The following is a 23,129-nucleotide window of genomic DNA, read 5'->3' as shown; positions in this document are numbered from 1 at the left end:
AAGTGGAACGATAGTTATGAGAGGGATTAATGGGAAAGGGGCATAGGGAATTTTCTGAAGGAAAAGTTTTATATCTTTATTGGGGTGTTACCAAATGTTACATCGCAAATTTTAAATCTGTGCATTTTGTTTAAATTATACCTCAATTTTGGTTTGGCGTGGTGGTTCATGCCCGTAAACCCAGCACTTTGGGAAGCGGGTGGATCACAAGGTCAGGAGTTCAAGACCAGCCTGGCCAATATGATGAAACCCCGTCTCTACTAAAAATACATAAATTAGCCAGGCATGGTGGCATGCACCTGTAGTCCCAGCTACTCAGGAGGCTGAGGCAGAAGAACTGCTTGAACCCAAGAGGCAGAGGTTGCAGTAAGACGAGATCGTGCCACTGCACTCCAGCTTTGGCGACAGAGCGAGACTCTGTCTCAAAAAGAAAAAAACAAAAATTTACCTTAATTTTTACAGATTTGAAGTACTATGTATCTACTGGATCCTAAAGTTAAACATAATCTACCATGCATAGGAAGCATCTAATGAATCTTGTTATTAAAAACCAACACAGGACATTCAGAAAGCAGATATGAAAGCTTTAATTCACCATGGGCATTTCTCCAACCATTCTGTACATTAAACTTTCATGTCTTCACACACATACATCTTTTATAAGACAGTTTTCTTACCAATACGGTACTCTGTACCATACCAACATTCCATTTAACTAGTTAAGGGTGTATTATGTATCATGAACCACTGATTAAATATAAATACAGAAGTTGAATACATACATTAGAAAGTTTAAATTTTACAAAAATTTAAGAAAGGCTAAATACCATGAAAGTTTACATGTATTCTTTAATTCTAGACACCGTATCACAGTGACAACCAATTACAATAAAATCACAATTGCTTTTAGATGACAGTACATTCAGATTTCTAATACCCAATTACTTTCATTTCTACAATGTCAACTCCATGCTGCATTTTCATTTCTATAGAGAGTAGACCAGCTTTCAGACTGCAGACCAAGTTTCTTGTGTAATAATATTACTATCTTGATCATGACCACAGGAAACCAATTTTATATTCCCTATACTATATAGAGATGAGACATTATTTGGTGTATAATATGAAACTCTTCAGTGGTGGTGTTCAAGAACATTCAAATAGTAGCTGAAAATAGGGTTTGCTAGAGCAGTCCACATATATCATTAAAAGAAAAAGGCCCAGTCAAAACATTTAGAAATAAATATATAGTACAGCCTTTCCCTCTCCCAAATACTTCCCAGGAAAAAAATTCCAAGCTGACTTCCAAAAAAAAAAAAAAAACCCACAAATAAAAACAAAAACACCTCAAAAAATAAACATTATATGATATTCTGAGCAGCAATCTTCCTGAGTCTATTTTCAATTGAAGCAAATTCTGCAGCCAATACTACACTGATTCAGTATCCACACTCCAGAAGGAGTCCTTGAACATCTAGTTCATATCCCCCAAAAATGTGAAAAGACTCCTAAACACCCAAGTTATTACACAATGGGAAGCTGATATTGGCTTGTATTAAAATCCAGGTGAATATCAAACATAATCACAGCCATTTTTTAACAGTGATGCTAGAATAAGTGATGAAAGTATATGCACAGCTGTATACAGATCACTACTAAACACAGGAACAAAATGCCATTTGATGCATAGTAAATAAGCTCCCAAAAAGCCAATTTGAATATATTTATTTCATTTACGTTGATACAGTATTAGAAGGGACTGAATATAATTATGGAGACTGCTGCAAACATTTGATGTCACTAAGTAAGTGTTCTATTAAGCATCAGGCATGCACAGTAGTTACCTTTTAAAGTTTCTCATGTATATATCTTAACACATATATCTTAAGCTACAATATGTTTAAAGCATTTAGTCATTTTAAACCCAAATATTTTAATTGACCTATGTCTAAATGGAGAAAAACAAAAACTTTCTCCTGTCTCAATACCCAATGGTAATATTAAACCTTATTCCCCAAATTGATAAACTTATTTTATATATGTCATCTTTAAAATTCCAAAAATGATGAAAAGTCTTATCACTACTAAATAAGAAGTACGATTCCCCGGCAGCAGTCTACCCACCACACACTTACAGCATGCCAAGCCTTTGGGGATTATGTAAGAGTGTTGTGCTGGTGGCTACAGATGACAATAATTGAAGAGGTCAGTCTCTTCTTTTTATTCTGGATCTCCTTATTTTAAACTAAAGCTTTTCATTAATACAAATAAAAAATCTTTTTTTCTTTATTTAACTTCAATAGAAGAGTAGATAAAACTAAAAACCCTTATTGTCTCCAAGTGTGTGGCAAAATAGAAAATGTTTCAATTACATTAGGAAATCGGGTGGATAACGGAGTATAGTTATTCCACTTAAGAAGCATTCCAGTCAAATAATCACAAAAACGAATTCAGATTGCTTGGATCTTGGTCATTTATGGCTTAAAGAATTGGATTTGAAAACCACTTCAGGCTAAAATAAATGTATATGAATAATGCATAGACTGTGTACCTAGAAAATCATGCAATAAATATATGTTCTCACGTACACTGGAATCTCAGTGAAGAAAGGGGTCTGTAGGTGTGAACAGTACTGTTTCTTCACTTTAACCAAGAGACTACACACAGCAAGATACTTGCTTTTGGCCTATTCAAGATCTTATTTGCCAGGTCATCCTAATTTTCTCAGGTTGGTAAAAGAAGCCAATGTTTCAAGACACCTGTGATAAAGAAGTGACTTGCTTCAAGTGCAGGTGCCATGAAATCTGAGCTAGGCAGAACCAGACTCTCCTGACCCTGCCACCCTGCTGCAAAGTCAATTTAAAGTACCTGACTAGCTAGAGTATCAAACGGGTAAATGCTTAGAATGACCAACTGGAAATGTTTATTATAGTAGTATCTTTTTTAAAAATCTGCCCTTTAAATGCATATCATTTGAGAATTGCCAGTGAAAGAGCCACTCACTATTCTTGGTTTTGATACGCCCCTACGACATGAGAATTGAACTGAACTACAATGATTGTAATGTCATCTCTGTACATTCGAGCAAGCTCTTCAGGAAGACTAAGCATTTTGGAGAGGCGCTCATGATCAACAGTCCCAAACTCGTTGTTGCCCACAGCATGGCGAATGAGATGGGTTGCTGCATTCTGATCCTCAAATACCGAGGACATTTTGGTTCTCCTTTCTGTTAAAAGGCCGTGCATCTGTCCCAGAGTCACCTTGTAGCCACCAACAGCTATTGGCTGTTGGTGATGCATGCCAGTTAAGTACTCACCCACAATCCTAACCACATCCTGCCTATGCATAGTCTCCCACAACCCATCAGTAGCCAACACCAGAAACTTATCCTGTGGCCTTAATCGGTGGTAAGTTACCTCTGGCTCAGCAGTGAGATAAGGAGGTGTGTGATAATTAGGAGGAATAAATTTGGTATATTCATTGTCATTCAACTGGTCTGGGCCAGATTCTATCACTCTCTTTTGAAGGTCAATGCTCCATTTGAACTTTACATCTCCAAAAGCCCTAAATGGCATCAGCAAGCCAAGCAGCCGATCCTGTTTCACCACACTCTTGGCCTCACTCTTTGGATGTTCCAATTTCAGCCGTTCTAGTTCTCTTTCATTCTGAGCATTGTGGTCATTAGACAGCGTGACTGCTGACCATGAGCCGTCCTCTTCCTGCACACCCAGCATGGCTCTGCTATCGCCAGTATTGGCCACATGAAGGTCAACACCATCCACATGGGCCACACAAGCAGTGGCTCCAGAAAATGCCACTCGAAGCACCAGATAGTTGAGGAAGGAATTAGGATCACCAACTTGTGCCTCCAAGGAGATGTCATTATCAAGCCTCTTGAAAGCATTAATTAGGGCCTCCTTAACATCAATATCAGTTGACTCACCAGTGTTGAGGTCTATAAGCTCTTGCCAGTAAGTCCTCAAGCTGTTAAAGTACAATTTGGATGCCTCCTTACTAAAGTAATCATTGGGGTGCTTGTGCCACTGGAGAATGGGTAGCAGTGCCCGGCCACTCTCCACTGCATTTTCAATCTCTAGCAAAGTCTCATGGGGTAACAAAGAGACAGCAATATAATAAAAAAGTCTCTCACTGACTGCCTGGGAACAAGCACAACCTGCATGGCCATCAAAAACCCCCAAAAGCATCCCTCTGGTCTGCAGGCAGGTTGCTGCACTTCTCCGGTCCTCAATGGGCGCATTTGCAGGCAGCTGATTGCTGTCAAATCCAAGGATAGAACTGACATTTTTGCCATCAAATTCTGGCACTTTGAAACTGTATTCATTAGCTTTAAGGATGCTATTGACTTGTGGAGGTGTGAGGTAAAATTTCTGTGGTGTGGAAGCATATCTCCTTCCTTGGGTGTACTGCCACCAGTTCTCCTTTGGCCTGCAAAAGGTAGCATATGCTGGATGAGGTGTATATCTCAGTCGACTCTGAGGAACGTAGGGTGAGGAACAACAGAGATGTTTGTGGTGGCAGTAACATGCAGTGCCATAGATCCTGCTCAGTTCACAGTTACGGATCAGAGGAAAAAACAGTTGAGTTGGTGCTGGCATGGCATCAGAGAACAGTGGCAGGCTGGAACTTCTGACTGGGATTCCTAGACAGCAAATTAGACAGATGTACACAAAGAAAAGAGTTACATTTCAGGAGACTTAATCTAGCTTTGCCTTCATAACAAATATTAAGCAAGTCAATCTACATGCTAAGCCTTTGTTAGAAGGTACTACATTTTATACACACATCATGTACTATTTCTACAGGGTGTATTCTGGTAGGCACAACTCCCAATTATTCGTGGAACCAGGACTGAACTCCTGGCTCCTGTACTCAAACTTCAATTTTCTCTTTTCTTTGTTCTTCTTTGTGCAGTACAAACTGTGCAGAATGTACAACAGATTTGGCTGGGGAAAGCTGAGGAGATGAAGGTTATATAACATTATGCAGTAGCAGTCTACCTGACCAATCATCCTTCTATCTCCCTATCCTTAAAAAATGCCTGGAAATCTCCCATTTTACACAGGGACTTCTTCAATTTATGAAGATCCTTTACATAGACCTGTGGTCAATTTTGGCATGATTACACATGGCTATGATCAAAAGTGTTAAGATGCAGCCCAAACATATGTATATTCATAAATTACTGCCACCAGTTCTCCTTTGGCCTGCAAAAGGTAGCATATGCTGGATGCGGTGTGTATCTCAGTCGACTCTGAGGAATGTAGGGTGAGGAACAACAGAGACGTTTGTACATCATATACATATTTTACTATAGTAATATGCATTGTAACATACACAGAAAAATTTCTACATAATTAAATAAAAAAAGAAATTCCAGTATTTCTCTCCTGTACCCCAGTAGATGGTCTTGCAAAACTTGCTTCTCTAGACCACTGTGGCAATTTGCCAGGCTAATGGGCATAGGTCTGCCACCAACTCCCAAATAATCTTGGAAAAGTCAGCTCACATCTTTGAGTCTCACTCTTCTAACTTGTAAATGAACACAATGGAACAGATGCTATCTAAGGCTTTTCTAGGATTCATGCCTTTATGCTTATGGAAGTGAGGCTTTGAAATAAAATTCAGGTTTCATTTATTCACTGTTGAATTCTACCGTGCCATTCATGATTCAAAAAAAAAAAAAAAAAAAAAAAAGTTTAAGTATTGTAGTAGCTCTAAAGCTTTGTTAGTAACATAAATGGCTTCAGTCCTAGAACTTAATTTACCTACTAACAATGTCCCCTGCTTAGCAGCCATAAGGAAAAACCATGTAAGTATTTTCATCTACTATGGATCCAAAGTAGAATTAACCCCTAGAAAAATGTTTTCTTGGATATGGTAATTACTGTGATTTCATCATTACACAATATCTACCAATATACACACACTGAAACATCACAGTGTATCCCATAAATATATACTATTATGTGTCAATTGTAAATTTAAAATAAATTTCAAAAAACCAAAAATGTTTTTTCTCACATTAAAGAAAAAAAAAAGGTATTTATTTGCTCCAGGAAAGCAGTATAGTCAAATAATAGTCTAAGGTTTGGATTGAAAAGGTACAGCAATATAATTACAAACTTTAAAAAAATCCTATCACTCACTATATGCACTGAAAATAATTTCTGGGCATTTATTTGGAAAATTTAATAAATATATCATTAATCTAGATAATTCAAGCAAGAAAAAAATCCCTCTTCTTCCTCAATAAAATATATTTTCCCTTAATTCTTGAGATACTGCTTCAAAATAGTCTTTTGGACTACAAAGAAACACACTTTAGAAATACTTTAAATAAACAAATGCAATAAACAAAAAGGAACATGGAAAATAAAACCATCTGAGTTAATAGCAACTATTCCTTCCCAGGGCTAAACTCATTAAGAAACAAAAGAATTTACAAATATCATAGCAAGTGTTAGCTATATATTATTTTCATATACATTTTTTTAAGAATAATTTGAGAAAAAGTGATAAACTGGGGTAGCGGGAAGCAAAGAAAACTAAACACCGAATAATCACTGATTCTTGTTTGCTTCTGTAAAAAGCACTACATAAGCCAGCCACACAGATTCTCTTCTGCAAGTAGCATAAAGTACCATCATTTTAACTGCACTATCTAAGAAGGGATTTGTTTACGGAAATGAAGACAAGATCAGGCAATAGAAAGTAATGGCTATAATTTTGGAAATAAGAATCTGTAACTAAAAAAGTATTCTGAAATGCACTAATGAAAAACAGAAATTCCAGAAAAACAGGAATCCATCAGGAGTAACCATTTAAATAAAAGCACTTCAAACTGAATACCTGAAAGTCATCCAGAGGTTAAGTGTACATGACTGAGCCAGAAGATGTGCTCAAATGTTGGGCCACATGACAGCGGCTTCCACACTTAAACCGTATCTCTTTTTAGGTTTGCACGCAGAAAGCATATCAACTCATTTTGTGCTTTGTATAAAGGTTTCCTATCATTAAAAATGTAAACGAACGTAATCTTAATGAAAACAATTTTTCTTCATAATTTTATGACTGCATTTGCTCTTTCTTTAAAACTTAAGAATCTTACAGAAAAAAAAAGAAAAAGAAAATGTGCCTCTATGGAATGTAAATTGACTCAAAATACTATTTGTGTATGGGGGAGGGAGGGTTGACAGATGCATAACAGTGTTTGATTGTCTGAGGAATAACAAATCCAGGAAACCTGCACTTTACTTAAATTCCTTTGCTTCGTCATTTTTCTGGGTGTGTGGCGGGGGGACGGGAGGAGGAGTTGGAGTGCAATGGCGTGATCTCGGCTCACTGCAACCTCTGCCTCCCGGGTTTAAGCGATTCTCCCGCCTCAGCCTCCCGAGTAGCTGGGATTACCACGCCCGGATAATTCTGTATTTTCAGTAGAGATGGGGTTTCACCATGTTGGTCAGGTTGGTTTCCAACTCCTGACCTCAGGCCATCCACCCGCCTTAGCCTCCCAAAGTGCTGGGGTTACAGGGATGAGCCACCGCATCCGGCTTGGTTTGACATCTTTTCTACTTTTGTAGTTCACTGCAAAATGAATGAAATCTAGTGACAAAAAGCTAATGATTCACACAGCAGGTGCTTTTAATAATACTTATATTCAAACATCAAACAAATTCTCCACTACATTTTTCCTTCGAGGCAAAAGTTCTTGCGATTAAAAACAAAAAAAGAGAGTGAATTTTATTGACTGTATCTTTCAGTTATGCAGAGGCTTAGCACATGGACTGAGATTATATCCTAATGCCCCAACTCCTAACATGCCTTCAAAAGACAAAATTCCTAGGGAAGTTGGAATTTATGAAAACTGTGCTGTGATCAATGAGCGTTCTATCCTCATCGGTACAAGTGATATATTCTCTCCATCAGATCAGATACCCTTGGGAGTCAAAGTACTTTAAAATGCTTTCATAAACAATAAGTGAGCACTGGAAAACTCTTAATTATCCTTCAGAATATCCACTGATACAACAAGAAAACCCTCTACATCAAAACTTTTGCTGACAAGCTTGTTAAATTAGTGTAGAAGGCTCTTGATCAGGCAATAAGAACAGCATCCAGGTACAACTGTTGGTAAAACAGAGCAGTGTCAAATTTTCAAGTTATTCCTGATCACAATTTTCACGGAAAAGTTCCTATTCCATGATCTAGACTCAGCCACGTTATACGCAGCATCTTCGTCCCAGGCAGATTTGGCTGATTTTGCCAATGACTAATAAAGAAAGATGCACTGCAACCAGAAACAGGAAAGAGATCCATCCATTCTTACTGATGTGCTTAGCAGAGCCTGTGCCAAGACATTTTTTCCACTCCATCAATAGACCTACGGACCAAATTAATTAGCAAACGCTATTAAGGCACCGACTCCGGAGCCCTTTAGCTTTGCAAAGCTTCTGATGTAAATGAAAAAGAAAAGCTATGCTAATCATTTAATGTGTCAGAACCCCAGTTTATGTAATCCGATTGCATTAAACACTCTACCTAAAGACCATCCACGATTTTTCAACATTTTTCTGGAAATGCCTAGCCATTTCACAGCTCCTGCTATCTTTTTACATGAATGAAGAATGATACGAAGCACCAAGCCAGTACCTGTTTGATTAGTTTCCTTTGTCGCTACCTGAAAAATTGCACTCACAAAGGCATCAAAGCTCTCCCAATCCAAGACGCCCTTGTTCCTTTTTCCAATCTATCTCATCCCTTAATACAACGCTGACCCACCTAAAACCATCCATACACAAAAATCTGTCACCATCCTTCCTGGGTACCCAACGCAGGTAGTTAAGTGAATACCTACCAATTCGTCTGGGCCCGGGACACACACACATTCTCCTGTCATCACAACACGGAGCCGACAACATCCACAACCCGCGCGGGCAGCAGCAGCGACAGCAGCACCGGCCCATTGAAAGCAAGGCAGAGATGCTCATTAGAGGAGGCGGCGGCGGGGAGGCGGGAGCGGAGGAGGGGCGAGGTCTCGCTCCAGCCCGGTGAATGGGCTGGGAGGGGGGAAGAGAATGGAGGAGGGATAAAGGGGTGGAGAGAACAAGGAAGCCAACCAAACCAACCCACCCCGCCGGGGAGGCAGAGCCACAGCCCAAGACAGCGCGGCCCAGGCGCGAGCAGGGGCGCGCCCCAAGGGCCAGCCCCTCCATCCAGTCGGGGCGCGAAGCCCATGGACGCGTACGGCAGCCCCGCCCGCTGCCCGCCCAGTCCTGTCCCGCCCCGCCCGGCCCGGCCCCACGGGTGCCCGCTTCAGTCCAGACTAACAGGGACCGGCCGGCGGCAAGCTGCCAGCGGGGCCAGCCCGGACCCGAGGTGCATCAGGGAGACACTCAGGCAGAGCCGCAGCCCTACAGCCTCCCCGGAGCTCGCACTGCCGCGGTCCCCGCGGCGCCCTTGGTGCTGACAGCCGGTGCGCAGAGGCCGGAAGACGCTAGGGCTGCACGGCGGCCCCGCCCCCGCCCCAAGCCCCCAGCCCCCCGACGGCCCCCAGCGCCACCGCTCCCGCCCTACAGCCCCGACCCCCCGGTGCGCACCTGGCGCTCCAGGGCTCGTCCCGCCCTCCGCACGCCCGCGGCCGCCGATCCGCGAGCACGCCCGGCGCCCCCTCACAACTTTGGACGGGTGGAGGATCCCGGACGGGGCGGCTCGTGGCCGGGAGTAGGGAATACGAACCGGGCACCGCAGGAAACCAAACGATTGTCCCCAGGAGGAGGGGGCAACAACGACGCCGCCGCTCCGCGCTTTTTCCACTCAGCCCCGTGCAGCTCCCGGAGCGCGGGCCCTCGCCCCCAGCCGGCCCACTCTGCTCCCCTACCCTGCGGGGCCGCCACCCCGCCCCGCCCCGCCCGCACGTTCGGGCTGGAGTGCTTCCCGCCTCCCGATTGGCTGCGCAGTGGCGAGTGGGCGGGAAGGCGGAGAGGGCCGCGGCCGGGGGTGGGGCGGGGGCGGAAGAGGAGCGCGCTCCTTGCCAGCTTTGTGACGTCACGGGGGTCAGACAATCCCTTCCATTCGGCGCGAGCCGCCCATTGGTTCCCCGGGCCCGCCTCACGTGACCCCTCCCTTTAGCGGGTGGAAGGTGTGGCTGTGCGGCGCTAGGCGGTGGTCTGTGGAGCCGGGCGGCGTTGGCGGAGCAGGCTCCGAGATCCGGAGAGGGGAGGCGCCTGGACCGGCTCCAACGTCTTCGTGTGCGTGGGGCGCGAGGAACGGGCTGCTTCCCTGCCGTGCAGGCTTCCTCGAATCCCTTGCATCTCGGCGGGGAGGCGGTGGTGTGGGTGGCCGGCCCAGCGGCCAAGCCTCCCCCGCGCCTCGCAGTTGGGTGGGGGCTTCCCAGGGTAGGCTACGGGAGCGGCTCTCAGCCTCACGGGAATCTCAACTCCCTGCGGCTCACCGCAGCCTGCGGTACAAGGCGTAGCAAAGAACCTCGAGAGTAGCTGTTGCTTCGTTCATTTGGTGTGTTGCAGATTTTAGAAGCATTAACGCCCATAACGCCCATCATGTTTTCTGTCGTCCCAGGGAGAGGAAGCAGGTGTAGACAGCAGCAAGACGGAACTGTGATGAGGGAATTCTCTCTGTAGCATAGATGTGTGCTCACGTTCTCCGAGGAGTTTTGAAATCAATATTGGCCCCGTTGCCCTGAATGGTTACAAGGAAAGAACACTGGACTTGGAGTCAGAAGACCTTCATCCGAGTCATTCCCTGCTCTAAGTCCCATTTCTGCTCCATGAGATTGTCTCCACCTCAGATGAGATTAGACTTAAGGTGGCATTGGTATTGGCTGTGGGAAAACAGAAGATATCTCGAGGGCTCTTCAGTGACTTCCATCCATACATCCCTTTTACGGGATAGTGGCTTCTAAGAGCTTCCTTGGAGATGGCAGGTAGAGCATTGCACTTATCTTCCCTAGTGTTCACCAATAAGTTGACTTTGATTTATTACACATAACTTATTACCAGCCAGTCAGGTTTACAAAATGATGTGGAGTGAATTACCTGATGTTTATGTAATAAAAAACGTCATATACCCAAACTGGTCCTTTATAACTCCTGGATCTTTCAAGTTGCTGTATTCTCTGTTCTCTAAATAAACTAGAGGAGACTCTTTCTGCCCATTCCCAGATTGCCCATGGAACTTTTGTGGCTAGTCTGTCTGGCCTTCACCCCAGTTTTTACAGGTCCATCTGCCTCCCTTCATCCTCTCCTTTTTGCTTCTCAAATGGGCTTCCCATAAATTTGCAAGTATTCTTCACTGCCCTTTTCCTATTATTTAATTTATGTATCTGGTTTCTTCTTCATAGATGCATAGGGTGGTGTAGCCTAGTGATTAAGAGTGCAGCTGGAGCCAGGCTGACTTGGTTCCATTCCCAGCTCTGCAGCTTTCTGTGTGGTAATGGGCAACTCTGCATGGCTCAGTTCTCTCATATGTAAGATAAAAATGTAAAAAGTAATGACAGGGCTGTATTAAGAGAGTTGACATATATAGCTTGCTAAGAAAGTGCATAGCATGTAGTGTTATTAAGTGTTAGCTATTCTTGATATTATCGACATGTCCAGGTCAGTGTTTTAGATTAAGAACTCCTGGCAAGTAGAGACCCAGGCCCCCAAGTGCATTATATTCTGTAGTTAGGTACTAATAAGTTATTAAAAGAATGGAGAATCTTAGAACCTTAGAATATCAGTTTAAATTCATTTATACGTAGGATCTCTGCCTCTTAACCCTTACTTTGTGGACATGGAGACTGTAGCAGGATGAGCCGCAGACAAAACTCCTGAGACACCGGATTAAAGAAGGAAGAGGTTTTTTGTCTTAAGAGCCGAGCTCTCCGAAAAAGAAATACGTGGCCTTTTTAAAGTCTTACAGTTTTAAGGGATCCACGTGAAAGGGTCGTGATAAATCAAGCAAGCGTGGGAAACATGACTGGGGACTACATGCATCAGCTAACAGAACAGAAAGTTTTACAATGCTTTTTTCGTATAGTGTCTGGAATTTACAGATAACACAAGTAGTTTAGGCCAGGGGTTGATGTTATAATTATTACTTTGTTTAACTCCTAGGGCCGGGTGGTGGTGCCAAGGCTGTCTGGCTATATATCTTAATTTTGTTTCTTTCTCGCTTTCCTCCTGTCTTGTGAAGTAGGCAAGGTGGGGGGAGGAGGGCAGCCGGACTAGTAGTGGTCTCCTCCCTTAAGACCACTTAACTGAAGCTATGAGATGAATTTTAAGAGTTTGTGCTTTATGACCCAGAAATGAAGTACATACTAGACTTCTCTGTTGTCTTACCAGCTTTTTCCTGGCCAGGCTTGGTGGGCTCCTGCCTGTAATCCCAGCACTTTGGGAGGCCGGGACGGAAGAATTGCTTGAGCCCAGAGACCAACCTGAGCAACATAGTGAGACCTCATCTCTACAAAAATTTTTTTAAAAAATTATCTGGGTGTGGTGGTGCACGCCTGTAGTCTCAGCTACTCAGAAGGCTTGCTTGATCCTAGGATGCCAAGGCTGCTGTAGCTTTACTGCACTCCAGCCTAGACGACTACACAAGTCCCTGTCTCAAAAAAAAAAAAAAAAAAAAAAAAAAAAAACATTTTTTTAAATGGTCGTGAAATAGAGTAGTAAGAATCCAACATCCAGGCCAGATGTGGTGGTTCACGCCTATAATCCCAGCACTTTGGGAGGCTGAGGCGGGTGGATTGCTTGAGGGCAGGAGTTTGAGACCAGCCTGGCCAACATGGTGAAACCCTGTCTCTATTAAAAACACAAAGAATTAGCTGGGTGTGGTGGTGGGCATCTGTAATCACAGCTACTCGGGAGGCTGAGGCAGGAGAATTGCTTGAACCTGGGAGATGGAGGTTGCAGTGAGCCGAGATTGCAGCACTGCACTCCAGCCTGGGCAACAGAGTGAGACTCCGTCTCCAAAAAAAAAAAGAATCCAACATCCATATCAAATGACCTCTTCAAAGCTGTTACCTTAGTAGCAACCCTTATTCCACACTGACATTGCCATTATTCAGAGCACTTTTAAAACTCCCTTTTCAAATTGTTTTCAGATCTGCACAGGAAACTCCAACCTGTTTTACTATAACCAACACTTTGGTTTTATACCAGAATAGTATTGATTTCCCATCTTATTCTTCTTAGTTCTGAATGACCTGGATATTTCTAAAAATAACACCCACTCTCAAAAAAACTGGTATTTGCCACCACTAAATATAGTCAAAAGAATTTTGACATAAGTATTGAATGCCAAGGTATTTTTGAAATCAGAATAAAGCCTAAAGTGATGGCTTTGAAATAATCTCATTTACAGGTATAAGTTTTGTCCTCTGGTTGTAAAGTTGTACAGTTCAGTGAGAGGTATATATAAATAAACTACCCTTATGCAAAGGTACCAACCGCTGGTACAACTGGAGAAGATTCTTTAGTATCTCAACCTTGATTCTCCTCTGGCCTGGCTTTGTTCCTGTTTCTAGATGGAGCTCCATTTAGCCACCCAATGGGCTTGCTTCAAAAGTACTGTTCGTTATCACATGGCCATCTGGCCAGGGTCAGGACAGGTCCTTGGGTTTACTGCGTTGACCCCAGACTGTCTTAGCCACCAGAGCACCTGTTGATACCTCAACATTGGAAAGTGTTGAAAAGCAGCACTGAAACAACCCAGGATCGTTTGTCGAGAAGGTAGGGAAGGAGAGAGGAAGGGGCTTCAAAAATAGTATGGTACTAAGAAAGCACTGTGCGAAATCACCTGTTTACACAAATGCTTTCTGTGATAATCAAAAATGCAATGACATTTCCTGAATGTGAACCTTAACATTTAGTCATCTATTTGCCCTAGGACAGATTCGAAAATGAGCAATGCTTGACCAGATTGGCCTGATGTTCTTGTGGGCAGGTGGTAAGACCCTTAGACCCTTAGGGGTATTGGAGGTTAGCTTTGACAACATTGAGATGATCCAGCAGTCTTAGTGGTGCCAGCCAAGAAGCTTAAAATAGATCTGCATGTGGGTCTGAGATGCTCTTACCCTGATGGTTACTGATTTACTGTGGCCTTTGCCAAAATCAGCAGTCACAGGGAAAAGAGGCTGGCTTACCATACCCCTCTAGCACCTGTTTCCCTACAGGTCTTGGCTAGGAAATCAGCAAGAAATTGCTAAGTAACTAAAGAATGGCTACCTGTTTAATTACCATCTCAGTGTCAGGAGTTGCTTCTTTGAAATTAAGTTGTTTGGAGTTAGCAGTGAGATTGACGAATCATCTATACAAAAGAAACAACATGTACTGTGGTTCATCTCCTTTGGACCAGAGACTGTTCTAGATGCTTTCACATTTGTCTCATTTCATATTTGAAAAGGAATCCATTCTCATCAGAATTCATGAGACAGTAGAATGTTCAAGGGAGAAGAAAGCTTTATTCTCTTGCAAAATGAGGGACCAAAGGCTCTTGGATGGCAGGCAGGAAGTTTCTGTGTACTAATTGAACATGACAAAGAATACAAAAAGTAGGTGTCTGGGGTTGCTTAATGATAGAATTCAAGTGCTTTACCAAGAGGATTGCATGCCGATGGACCTGAGATTGGCACAGACTTCAAAAATTCCTGTTAGTTAGGCTGTCTTCAAATACTAAAGATGACATGTATGGGCAAGAGGGGAGAGATGAAAGGGGAAGTGTCGGTGTTACTATCTGGGCATCAGACAATTTGGCAAGATTAATTTTTTATTTAGTATAATTCTGTAGGTGGATTCCCCAAAGCACAGAGGATATGAGGTAGAGGACAGGCTTCAGGGGAGCTGAGACAGTGGGGTGTGTCTAGAGCACTTCTTACAGTAGGTGCCAGTCATGGCTGCCCCGAAGCAGGTCCTGCCAATCTACAGACTTCAGTAGGAGTCACCAAGCTGTGAACTCAAAAATAGTAGTGGTCGATCTGCATACTTTTTAAAAGCTATAATTCTTTGCTTATCTTAACTACTTAGAGTATAAGCTTTTCAAGAACAGGGAACATGTCTTTTTACCCACCAATACAAACCCATGACCTGGCATATAGTGAAAACTAACAGGTAGCAGATGCTTCCTTTCTATCATCCTCTGCTCTAAGTGCACTGACTCCTTATGAGGCAGGCATTTTTCTTATATCTGTTTCACAGGAGAGGAAACTGAATCTCAGTGAGGGTAATTTGCCCCAGGATCGCATAAGTGAGAAGTTGTGGAGCCATCTACTCCAGAGCTTGCACGCCAAGGCACTATGTTATAGTATAGTGACCACTGCGTATAATAGGAGCTCGATGATGAATGGACTTGTTTTAAATGAAGGAAAAGAAAACGACATGTTTCAACAGGTGAATGAAAATACTTCATGAATGAATAAATGAATATGTCACCTTTTATTCCTTAGGTTTCAAAAGGGCTTATGTCAGGATTAGGATTTAATTAATTCTAGCTTTGTGAAAACTAAAGAAAGTTTTATGTTTTCATTATGGGGTTGAGGGCAAACTGCATCCTTACAATTGGAGAATTTCCACCCATGCTTAATGTTTCTGTAACCAGCAGTAAAGTTTGCACAGCTAAGTGTATCACCACTGAATAGCCACTCTTGTTAGAGAGCTGCAGGGTTTGAATATAGTTTATCAGGAGAACCAATCGTACCTTATAAAAGCATATTTTCCTTAGAAATATATTTTCCCAGATACTGTATTTGTAGGTGAATACCTACTGTATTCAACTCACATTCTGATATAATTATAGTTGATAGTATGATTTGAAGTGAACAATTTGATTTGTTAAAAGCAGTAAGTTAATATCCAGTTCAAAGTGTTACTTTTATGTTTAAGCAGTATTGACTGGAGAGAGAAAAGTTCAAGGAGAGAAAAAAAGCAATGAATTAAAGAGGAATAATAGATATTGAATTATACATCCAGTTTCTGCCAGAAAGGATGGGCTCTGGAACTCTAATCAGAACATTCAGAGAAATACTCAGGTGCAATATCTGCATTTTGATGTTATCCCTCCTTAAGGCATACTGGTTTTGTGGAATGAGTGTGAGTTGGAATCAGAGACACTTGAGTTCAAATGCTAGCTCTGCTTCTTATTTTCTGGGTTCATCCTTCAAAATTTACCCAATAACTTCAACTTTTAAAAAAATCTAATGTGTGTTATAAGGATTGGGAATTAGCCAAATGATAACTGGCAAATAACGCCAAATGTTAGTACTTTAAAATGAATTTTCTATTGCTGCTGTAACAAATGACCACAAATTCAGTAGCTTAAAATAACACATATATTATCTTTCAGTTCTGAAGGTCAGAAGTCTGAAATGGGTCTCACTGGTCTCAAATCAAGGCGTCAGCAGGGCTGTGTTTCCTTCTGGGGACTCTAAGGGAGAATCCATTTTCTTTCCTTTCTCAGCTTTGAGAAGCTGCCCACATTCCTTGGCTGATAGCTCCTTTCTCCATCTTCAGTGGTAGCAGAGAAGTACCTTCCAGCCACTCTCTGACTTTGACTTCCTCCTCCTCATTTATGATAATTGAGGATAATCTTTTTATTTTAAAATCAGCTGACTAGCAACCTTAATTCCATGTGCAACCTTAATTCTCCTTTACCAGGTAACATAGCATACTCACAGGTTCTGGGATTATGATGTGGACATCTTTTTTTTCTGGGAGAGAGGGGACATTATTCTGCATACCACAGCATTTTTCTCCCTTAACACTCATGTATTTATTAGTACATTTATTAAAGGAAAATGAATAATAAATATTTTTTTTTCCTCAAGAAACCTAATATTTAGGTGGAGAGCTTAAATATATGTAAAAGACATTAACCAACAGTACAAGGCAGCAAGCAACAAGCTCCAATATGAGCCATTCAAATTTGTGTCACAGGCCGGACCTTGTGGCTCATGCCTATAATCCCAGCACTTTGAGAGGCCAAGGTGGGAGGATTGCTTGAGCCTAGGAGTTCAAGACCAGCCTAGGCAACACAGTGAGACCTCGTCTCTACAAAAAAAATTTTAAACATTAGCCAGGCATGGTGGCACACATCTGTAGGCCCCATTACTTGGGAGGCAGAGGCGGGAGGATCACTTGAGCCTAGGAGCTCGAGGCTACAGTGAGCTGTGATTGTGCCAGTGCACTCAAAAACAAACAAAAAGAAAACAAAAACCAACACATTTTCGCTACAGGCTTTTAGAGAGCACTTAGGTGTATGAGAGAAGGAAAAAAGAAGTCATAGGAAATTTTGATTGTCTAAAAGCAGCAATGTAATGAGAATGCCCCCTTCCCTCTTCAAAAGGTAAATGTGATTTTAGGTTGAGTTAGGAACAAAGGAGCTGATAGCCTCCCTCCATTCTGCCTTGTTGAATCCCCACCAAACTTTGAAGGGCATAAAAAAAATCTACAGTGTAGCCAGAGGAGGGCTACCAGCAGGAGAAAAAGTTTAGAATCAGAACATCTGAGAAGTTTAGAGATATTCATGGCATGCTCTTCAAATTCTTTAATGACAGTTATATGAAAAGACAGCTAGCTTTGTCTTTGAAAACACTGGAGTTTGAAAAAACTGGGCCAGGTGCAGTGACTCACACCTCTAATCTCGGCACTTTGGAAGGCTGAGGCAAACGGATCACTTGAGGTCAGGAGTTCGAGACCAGCCTGACCAACATGGCAAAACTCCACCTCTACCAAAAATACAAATATTAGCCAGGTGTGGTGGCGTGTACCTGTAATCCCAGCTTCTTAGGAGGCTGAGGCACAAGAATTGCTTGAACCTAAGAGGCAGTGGTTGTAGTGAGCTTAGATCAGCCACTGCACTCTAGCCTGGGCAACAGAGTAAGACTTTCTCAAACAACAACAAAGAAAAAACGGCCAGGCATGGTGGCTCATGCCTATAATCCCAGCACTTTGGGAGGTCGAGGTAGGCGGATCACCTGAGGTCGGGAGTTCGAGACCAGCCTGACCAACATGGAGAAACCTCATCTCTACTAAAAATACAAAATTAGCCAGGCATGGTGGCGCACACCTGTAATCCCAGCTACTAGGCAGGAGAATAGCTTGAACCTGGGAGGCAGAGGTTGTGGTGAGCTGAGATCGCGCCACTGTACTCCAACCTGAGCAACAAGTGCGAAACTCCATCTCAAAAAAAAAAAAAAAGAGAAAGAAAGAAAAAAGAAAAAGTTAGAATAAGGGTGTAGAAGTTAGATTTAAACTCAGTATGATAATTTTAAAGTGGTTACAGTTTTCTGAAAATGGAATGAGCTACCCCTTGAGACAATGATTTTGCTGTTACTGAAGGTATTCAAATAGAATGTAGACAACAAATGACAAAGAATGTGCTCTCAAAGCACTTTGTTTGTGTCTTGAACTTTATACTTACATTATCTTCATTTGCAGGCCAGTCTCCCTGTATAGATGTGACCTCTTCCTAGGCTGAATCTATCATATATGTTTTTAACTTGGCTTAGGAGGTAGCTAACAAATGTTGGCTAGGTAAATGGATGATGCATGGGTGAGGTTGAGAGTTGGACAGAATGACCGTCAGAGTCCCTTCAACTCTGGGACTCTCAGTTCTCTGAGCTAGGATCTGAGCTAGGTTTAGTGAATTTAATTGAGATCCAGAAAGGGGGTGGGAGTGGTGGCGCATTCTAGGTGGGAACCACAGTGCAGAACAGCCCAAGAGGACAGCAAATCTGAGTCGAGGAGTTGTGTTGGGTGAAGAATGGGAGTTAGAGTTGGGGCAGAGTCTGGGTCTTGATTCTTGAAGGTCTTTAATTTCAAGGATGTTGGGCTTCCTCATTCTGCCGTTGGGACGCAGATTGACACTTGACTGAATTATGATCAAAGGAGAAAATTGCTCTGACGATGATATACATCATAGCTGATTGGCAATAACTGAAAGTGATTGCCTAAACGTGGGTGTAAGGAGTTAAAATGCAGAACTAGACAATGGCAGCAAGGATGTAAAGGAGGGAACAGATAGGAAGATATGTTACTAAAAAATCAGGACTTGTTGGCGAGGTAAATGAGAAAGGGTGAAAAGGGGAAGGTATCAAAGAGGCCCAAAGCTTTGTGCATGGGTGGCCACGAGGATGGACAAAATTTATGTCAAACTTTCTTATTGAGATGGAAGTAATATGGACAAATATCCAAAATATCCAGGATTTTTCCCAAACTGTTTCCATTCAGTTCATGACTAAAGTGGGTTGTTTTGAATATGTATGAGGATAGAAAGTCAAGAGTATTGCCAAGCACGGTGGCTCACACCTGTAATCCCAGCACTTTGGGAGGCCGAGGCGGGCGGATCACGAGGTCAGGAAATCAAGATCATCCTGGCTAACACAGTGAAACCCCGTCTCTACTAAAAATACAAAAAATTAGCCGGGTGTGGTGGTGGCAACCTGTAGTACCAGCTACTCGGGAGGCTGAGGCAGGACAGTGGCGTGAACCTGGGAGGCAGAGCTTGCAGTGAGCTGAGATCGCGCCACTGCACTCCAACCTGGGAGACAGAGTGAGACTCCATCTCAAAAAAAAAAAAAAAAAAAAAAAAAAAAAAAAAAAAAAAACCTCAAGAGTACTAGCCTGTGAAGGGCACACATTTTTAAGCGGTGAGCTGTTATACTGGTAAAACCTGACACTTAGTAGTAATAGTTATAGTAGCACCTTGTATGAGCCCATTATGAGCCTACATGATATGAGACACTTTGTATGTATCATCCCATTTCATGCAGTTACCCATAAGTATGAAGGCATCAGCTCGTACTCCACAGAGTGTCTGCTTCAGGGCAGCGCCCAAGGAAAATTCCCACTCATGTTAGTATTAAGGATAATTATAAGTCTCAGAAGTGATTGGATTCTTTTAAAAATTCTTGGACCCTGAACTGAATAAAAGACTCTATCTCTCTGTGTTTAGAGGGGTAGAGGAGGAGGTAAAAGGAATTATTCAAAGTTTTAGAGCCAGAATTGTGACTCAGTTATGGAATGTGTGCAATATATTATTTTTTAAACCTCTTTCCTGTTTCTGTTCCATGTCCCCACCCTTGTTTTTCTGCCTACCTTCTCATTTAACTTATGCTATCTTTTATTTTATATATCCCTAACAGTAGTCATAAATTCATTCTGGAATAAAGGAGAGGAATATAAATGTATTTTTATTTATCATAGTCCTCGCTTTATAGATGAGGAACAGGCGCTTAATTTATCTAACTTGCCCAAGATTACAGCGGGTCTATTACCTATTGCTGGATAACAAATCACCACCGAAATCAGCTTGAAACAACAAACATTTGTGACCTCACTCTGTTTCTGAGGGTCAGGAATCTGGGAGCAGCTTCCCCGAGTGGTTCTAGCTCAGGGTCTCTTGAGTTTGCAGTCAAGCCATCAGCCAGGGCTGCAGAGTCACCTGAACGCTTGTCTGAGGCTGACGAATATGCTTCCAGCTCACTCACATGGCTGAACATTTTCATTTCTTGCCACATGGGCCTTTCTGTAGGGCTGCTCACAACATGGCAGCTGGCTTTCCCCAGAGCGAGTAATCTGAGAGAGACAGGCAACGAGAGAGAGACCAAGACAGAAGCTACAACATCTTTTACAACTATCTTGGAAGTGAAATACAATTACTTTTGTACCCTGGTAAAATTTGAGAAAGCATTCCACAGGGGTATGAATTCCAGCAGAAATCACTGGAGGCCATCTTGGAGGCTGCCAATCACAGTGAGTACATGATGTAGCGGAACCTGCGTGATGCTGCTTTTGCAGAAGTGTTAGATTAGAAGAGCCATTTCCATTCCTTTCATCTTGAAAACTAGGGAAATAAGCACCAGCAAGTGGTGATGTTCTGGGTTTCTAGTTTTCTTTCTCTGACCCTGCTTACAATTGCCAGTGCTGCCACAATTTCATCCATATAGTTTTGTGTAGCCTCACATCTCCGCTTAATCACTACTAAAAGTAAGTCCAAGAACCTCAAGTCAACAGTAAACAACTGAATGTTTGGATACCACTAAGGAGTTAAAATAATAGCTAATGGACCAGGTACAGAGTGGTTCATGCCTGTAATTCCAGCAGGCATGAACCTGGGGGGCCGAGGTAAGAAGATGGCTTGAGTCCAGGAGTCTGAGACTGCAATGAGCTATGATCATACCACTGTACTGTAGCCTGGGTGACAGAGCAAGACTCTATCTCTTAATGAAAAAAAAAAAAAAAAAAAAACCAATAACACTATGTATGCTTATATTCTCTGAATTTGGTAGAGTATGAAACGATTGATTATAATTTTATTCTGTGTACTTTTTATGTTCATGGGAAATGTATGCATATAGAGGATACAAGTTTTTGGTGATTCCACCCTCCATGAGGGGAAATTGTCAATGTAATGAGAAAATCCATAAAGATGTTTTTATGGAGCATATTTTTTACTGCATTGCTGAACTGTAGCCAGATTTTGTCAGGGAAATAAGAACTTGTTGTTTTCCTAGTTTCAGGGAACTGCTGGCTCAGTGTTCGGTTTTCATTCCACGAATCCATGACTCACGAATCAATGACCTGGATAAATGAACACTGAGGATCTCAGTTGCAGTTGGCAATTACCCTCCCTTTTGATGGCACTTATTCTATTCTGCGTCTGGAAATTCCATTACCACTTGAAGTATGTATAAATGGATGTCACCCTGAAGGTTTAAACACAACCCCTATTACTTAGCCAAGACTGTTCTGAACAATGGTGTTTACTAATTAGCTCAATTTCAATTTCAATTTCAATTCTCAAGCCATTGCTATGTGCCTGTGGTATTTGAATGTTCTTATAACTTTCTTTACATCTTGGGGCTTCCCTTCAGGGCCTGTTGTGGTATGCCAGTTTGCAAATAAGGTGATCAGTTTTGTCTAGGGAGAGAAACTTCTCTTTACATTTGACTTAGTTCTATGCAAACTACTTGGATAAATATTCTTCGAATGTTTGTGTTCTAGGGTGTTTGCTGTGTTCTGCAAATGGAGAAAAGAGTAAGACATAGTCTTTATGCCTTTAAAAATTTGGCCAAGCGTGGCGGCTCACGCTTATAATTCCAGCACTTTGGGAGGCCGAGGTGGGCGAATCACTTGAGGACAGGAGTTCAAGACCAGCCTGGTCAACATGATGAAACCCTGTCTCTAGTAAAAATACAAAACAATTAGCTGGGCATGGTGGTGGGCACCTATAATCCAGCTACTCAGGAGGCTGAGACAGGAGAATCGCTTGAACCCAGGAGACAGAGGTTTCAGTGAGCTGAGATCGTGCCATTGCAATCCAGCCTGGGTAACAAGAGCGAAACTCTGTCTCAAGGAAAAAAAAAAAAAAAGAAAAAAGCAAGCATTTTTTTTTATTTCTTGCAAATTAATTTCCCCTTAACCCAGATGTGGTGAAGCCACTGACAAGCAAATTGCAGGAACTCTTTGATATAGGAGCATGTCTCTTCCAACTCCAGCTTAAATGTAATCGTTTATAACATGGCTCCTAACTTTTTGGATTTCAAGGACACGCCTCGGCCTCCCAAAGTGCTGGGGTTACAGGTGTGAGCCACCACGCCTAGCCTGTGCTTGCTTTTTAGAACGGGTTTTCAATGCTTTTCTTGTATGTGTCTCGGGGAGTGAGGGGGAAGGTGAGTAGTGGGAAAGGGAACTTGTGTCCACAGTGGTAGAGAATGTGAACTGCAGTTGTGGAAAGCGGCTATTGCCAACATGGAAACGAAACTGGTTTGGGAAGGATTTCCCCCCCATAAAATCTTATACAGTTTAGGTAAAATTAGTCCTGATGAATGTAAACCTTCTACTTATTTCTAGGTGTTAGGCTAAAAAATAAAAAGGACCTTTGTATATATGGGTCTTTTTTCCCTCTGATGTTTTGCAAGGGGAAGAGAGAAGGGATGAGCCATTGGATCCGGGTGTCTAAGCAAGTCAGCAGTAATATAATCTTTAACTTGGCCATGATGAAGGCTGACTGTGCCCAGTGTCCTTCATTCAATGCACCTATAATAGCAGAGCTTTGCATGGATTCGCACATAAATGCCTCTCTGGAATTGAACTATATCCATACTTTTCGGG

At 42.3% G+C, this 23,129-nt stretch overlaps 2 protein-coding genes across 11 annotated transcripts in view; one reads left to right on the top strand and one right to left on the bottom strand.

The window, feature by feature from the left end:
* Nucleotides 1–571: 571 nt before the first annotated feature.
* On the bottom strand, nt 572–9,922 carry PDP1 (pyruvate dehydrogenase phosphatase catalytic subunit 1). Of its 8 annotated transcripts, none has more exons than XM_065519442.1 (4): nt 9,618–9,922; nt 8,876–8,910; nt 6,871–7,605; nt 572–4,660 (listed from the first exon to the last, which is right to left on the bottom strand). In XM_065519442.1, exon 4 carries the CDS (start codon nt 4,614–4,616, stop codon nt 3,003–3,005), a length of 1,614 nt encoding a protein of 537 aa, XP_065375514.1. In that variant the 5' UTR covers nt 4,617–4,660; nt 6,871–7,605; nt 8,876–8,910; nt 9,618–9,922; the 3' UTR covers nt 572–3,002. The 8 variants fall into 8 exon arrangements, with proteins under 8 accessions (XP_065375514.1, XP_065375515.1, XP_045254435.1 ...); XM_065519443.1 differs by having other exon boundaries at nt 9,757–9,922; XM_045398500.2 differs by lacking the exon at nt 6,871–7,605 and having other exon boundaries at nt 8,876–9,077.
* Nucleotides 9,073–23,129, top strand: part of LOC135964775 (uncharacterized) — a 34,953-nt gene continuing 20,896 nt past the window's right edge. Inside the window, exons 1-2 of one of the 3 annotated variants that reach the window (XM_073999085.1) lie at nt 9,073–10,268; nt 10,597–10,960. In XM_073999085.1, coding sequence (XP_073855186.1) covers nt 9,073–10,149 — 1,077 coding nt within the window. In that variant the 3' untranslated portion in view covers nt 10,150–10,268; nt 10,597–10,960. Of the gene's footprint in view, nt 11,192–23,129 lie in introns of those variants that run through there. The other 2 variants (XM_073999084.1, XM_073999083.1) reach the window with 2 other exon arrangements.

Source organism: Macaca fascicularis, chromosome 8 (genome assembly GCF_037993035.2).
Source record: "Macaca fascicularis isolate 582-1 chromosome 8, T2T-MFA8v1.1".
NCBI lineage: Eukaryota > Metazoa > Chordata > Mammalia > Primates > Cercopithecidae > Macaca > Macaca fascicularis.
Note: the sequence above shows the minus strand (reverse complement) of the source record. Positions and strands in the feature narration are given on the sequence as shown.

What these genes read in the sequence shown, in the direction of transcription:
- PDP1 (XM_045398500.2), bottom strand. Translation starts at nt 9,008, where the DNA reads ATGAGCATCTCTGCCTTGCTTTCAATGGGCCGGTGCTGCTGTCGCTGC. An exon ending in TCCCGGGCCCAGACGAATTG is followed by an intron (nt 4,661 to 8,875) that starts GTAGGTATTCAC and finishes TTTGCTGTCTAG; the next exon opens with GAATCCCAGTCAGAAGTTCC.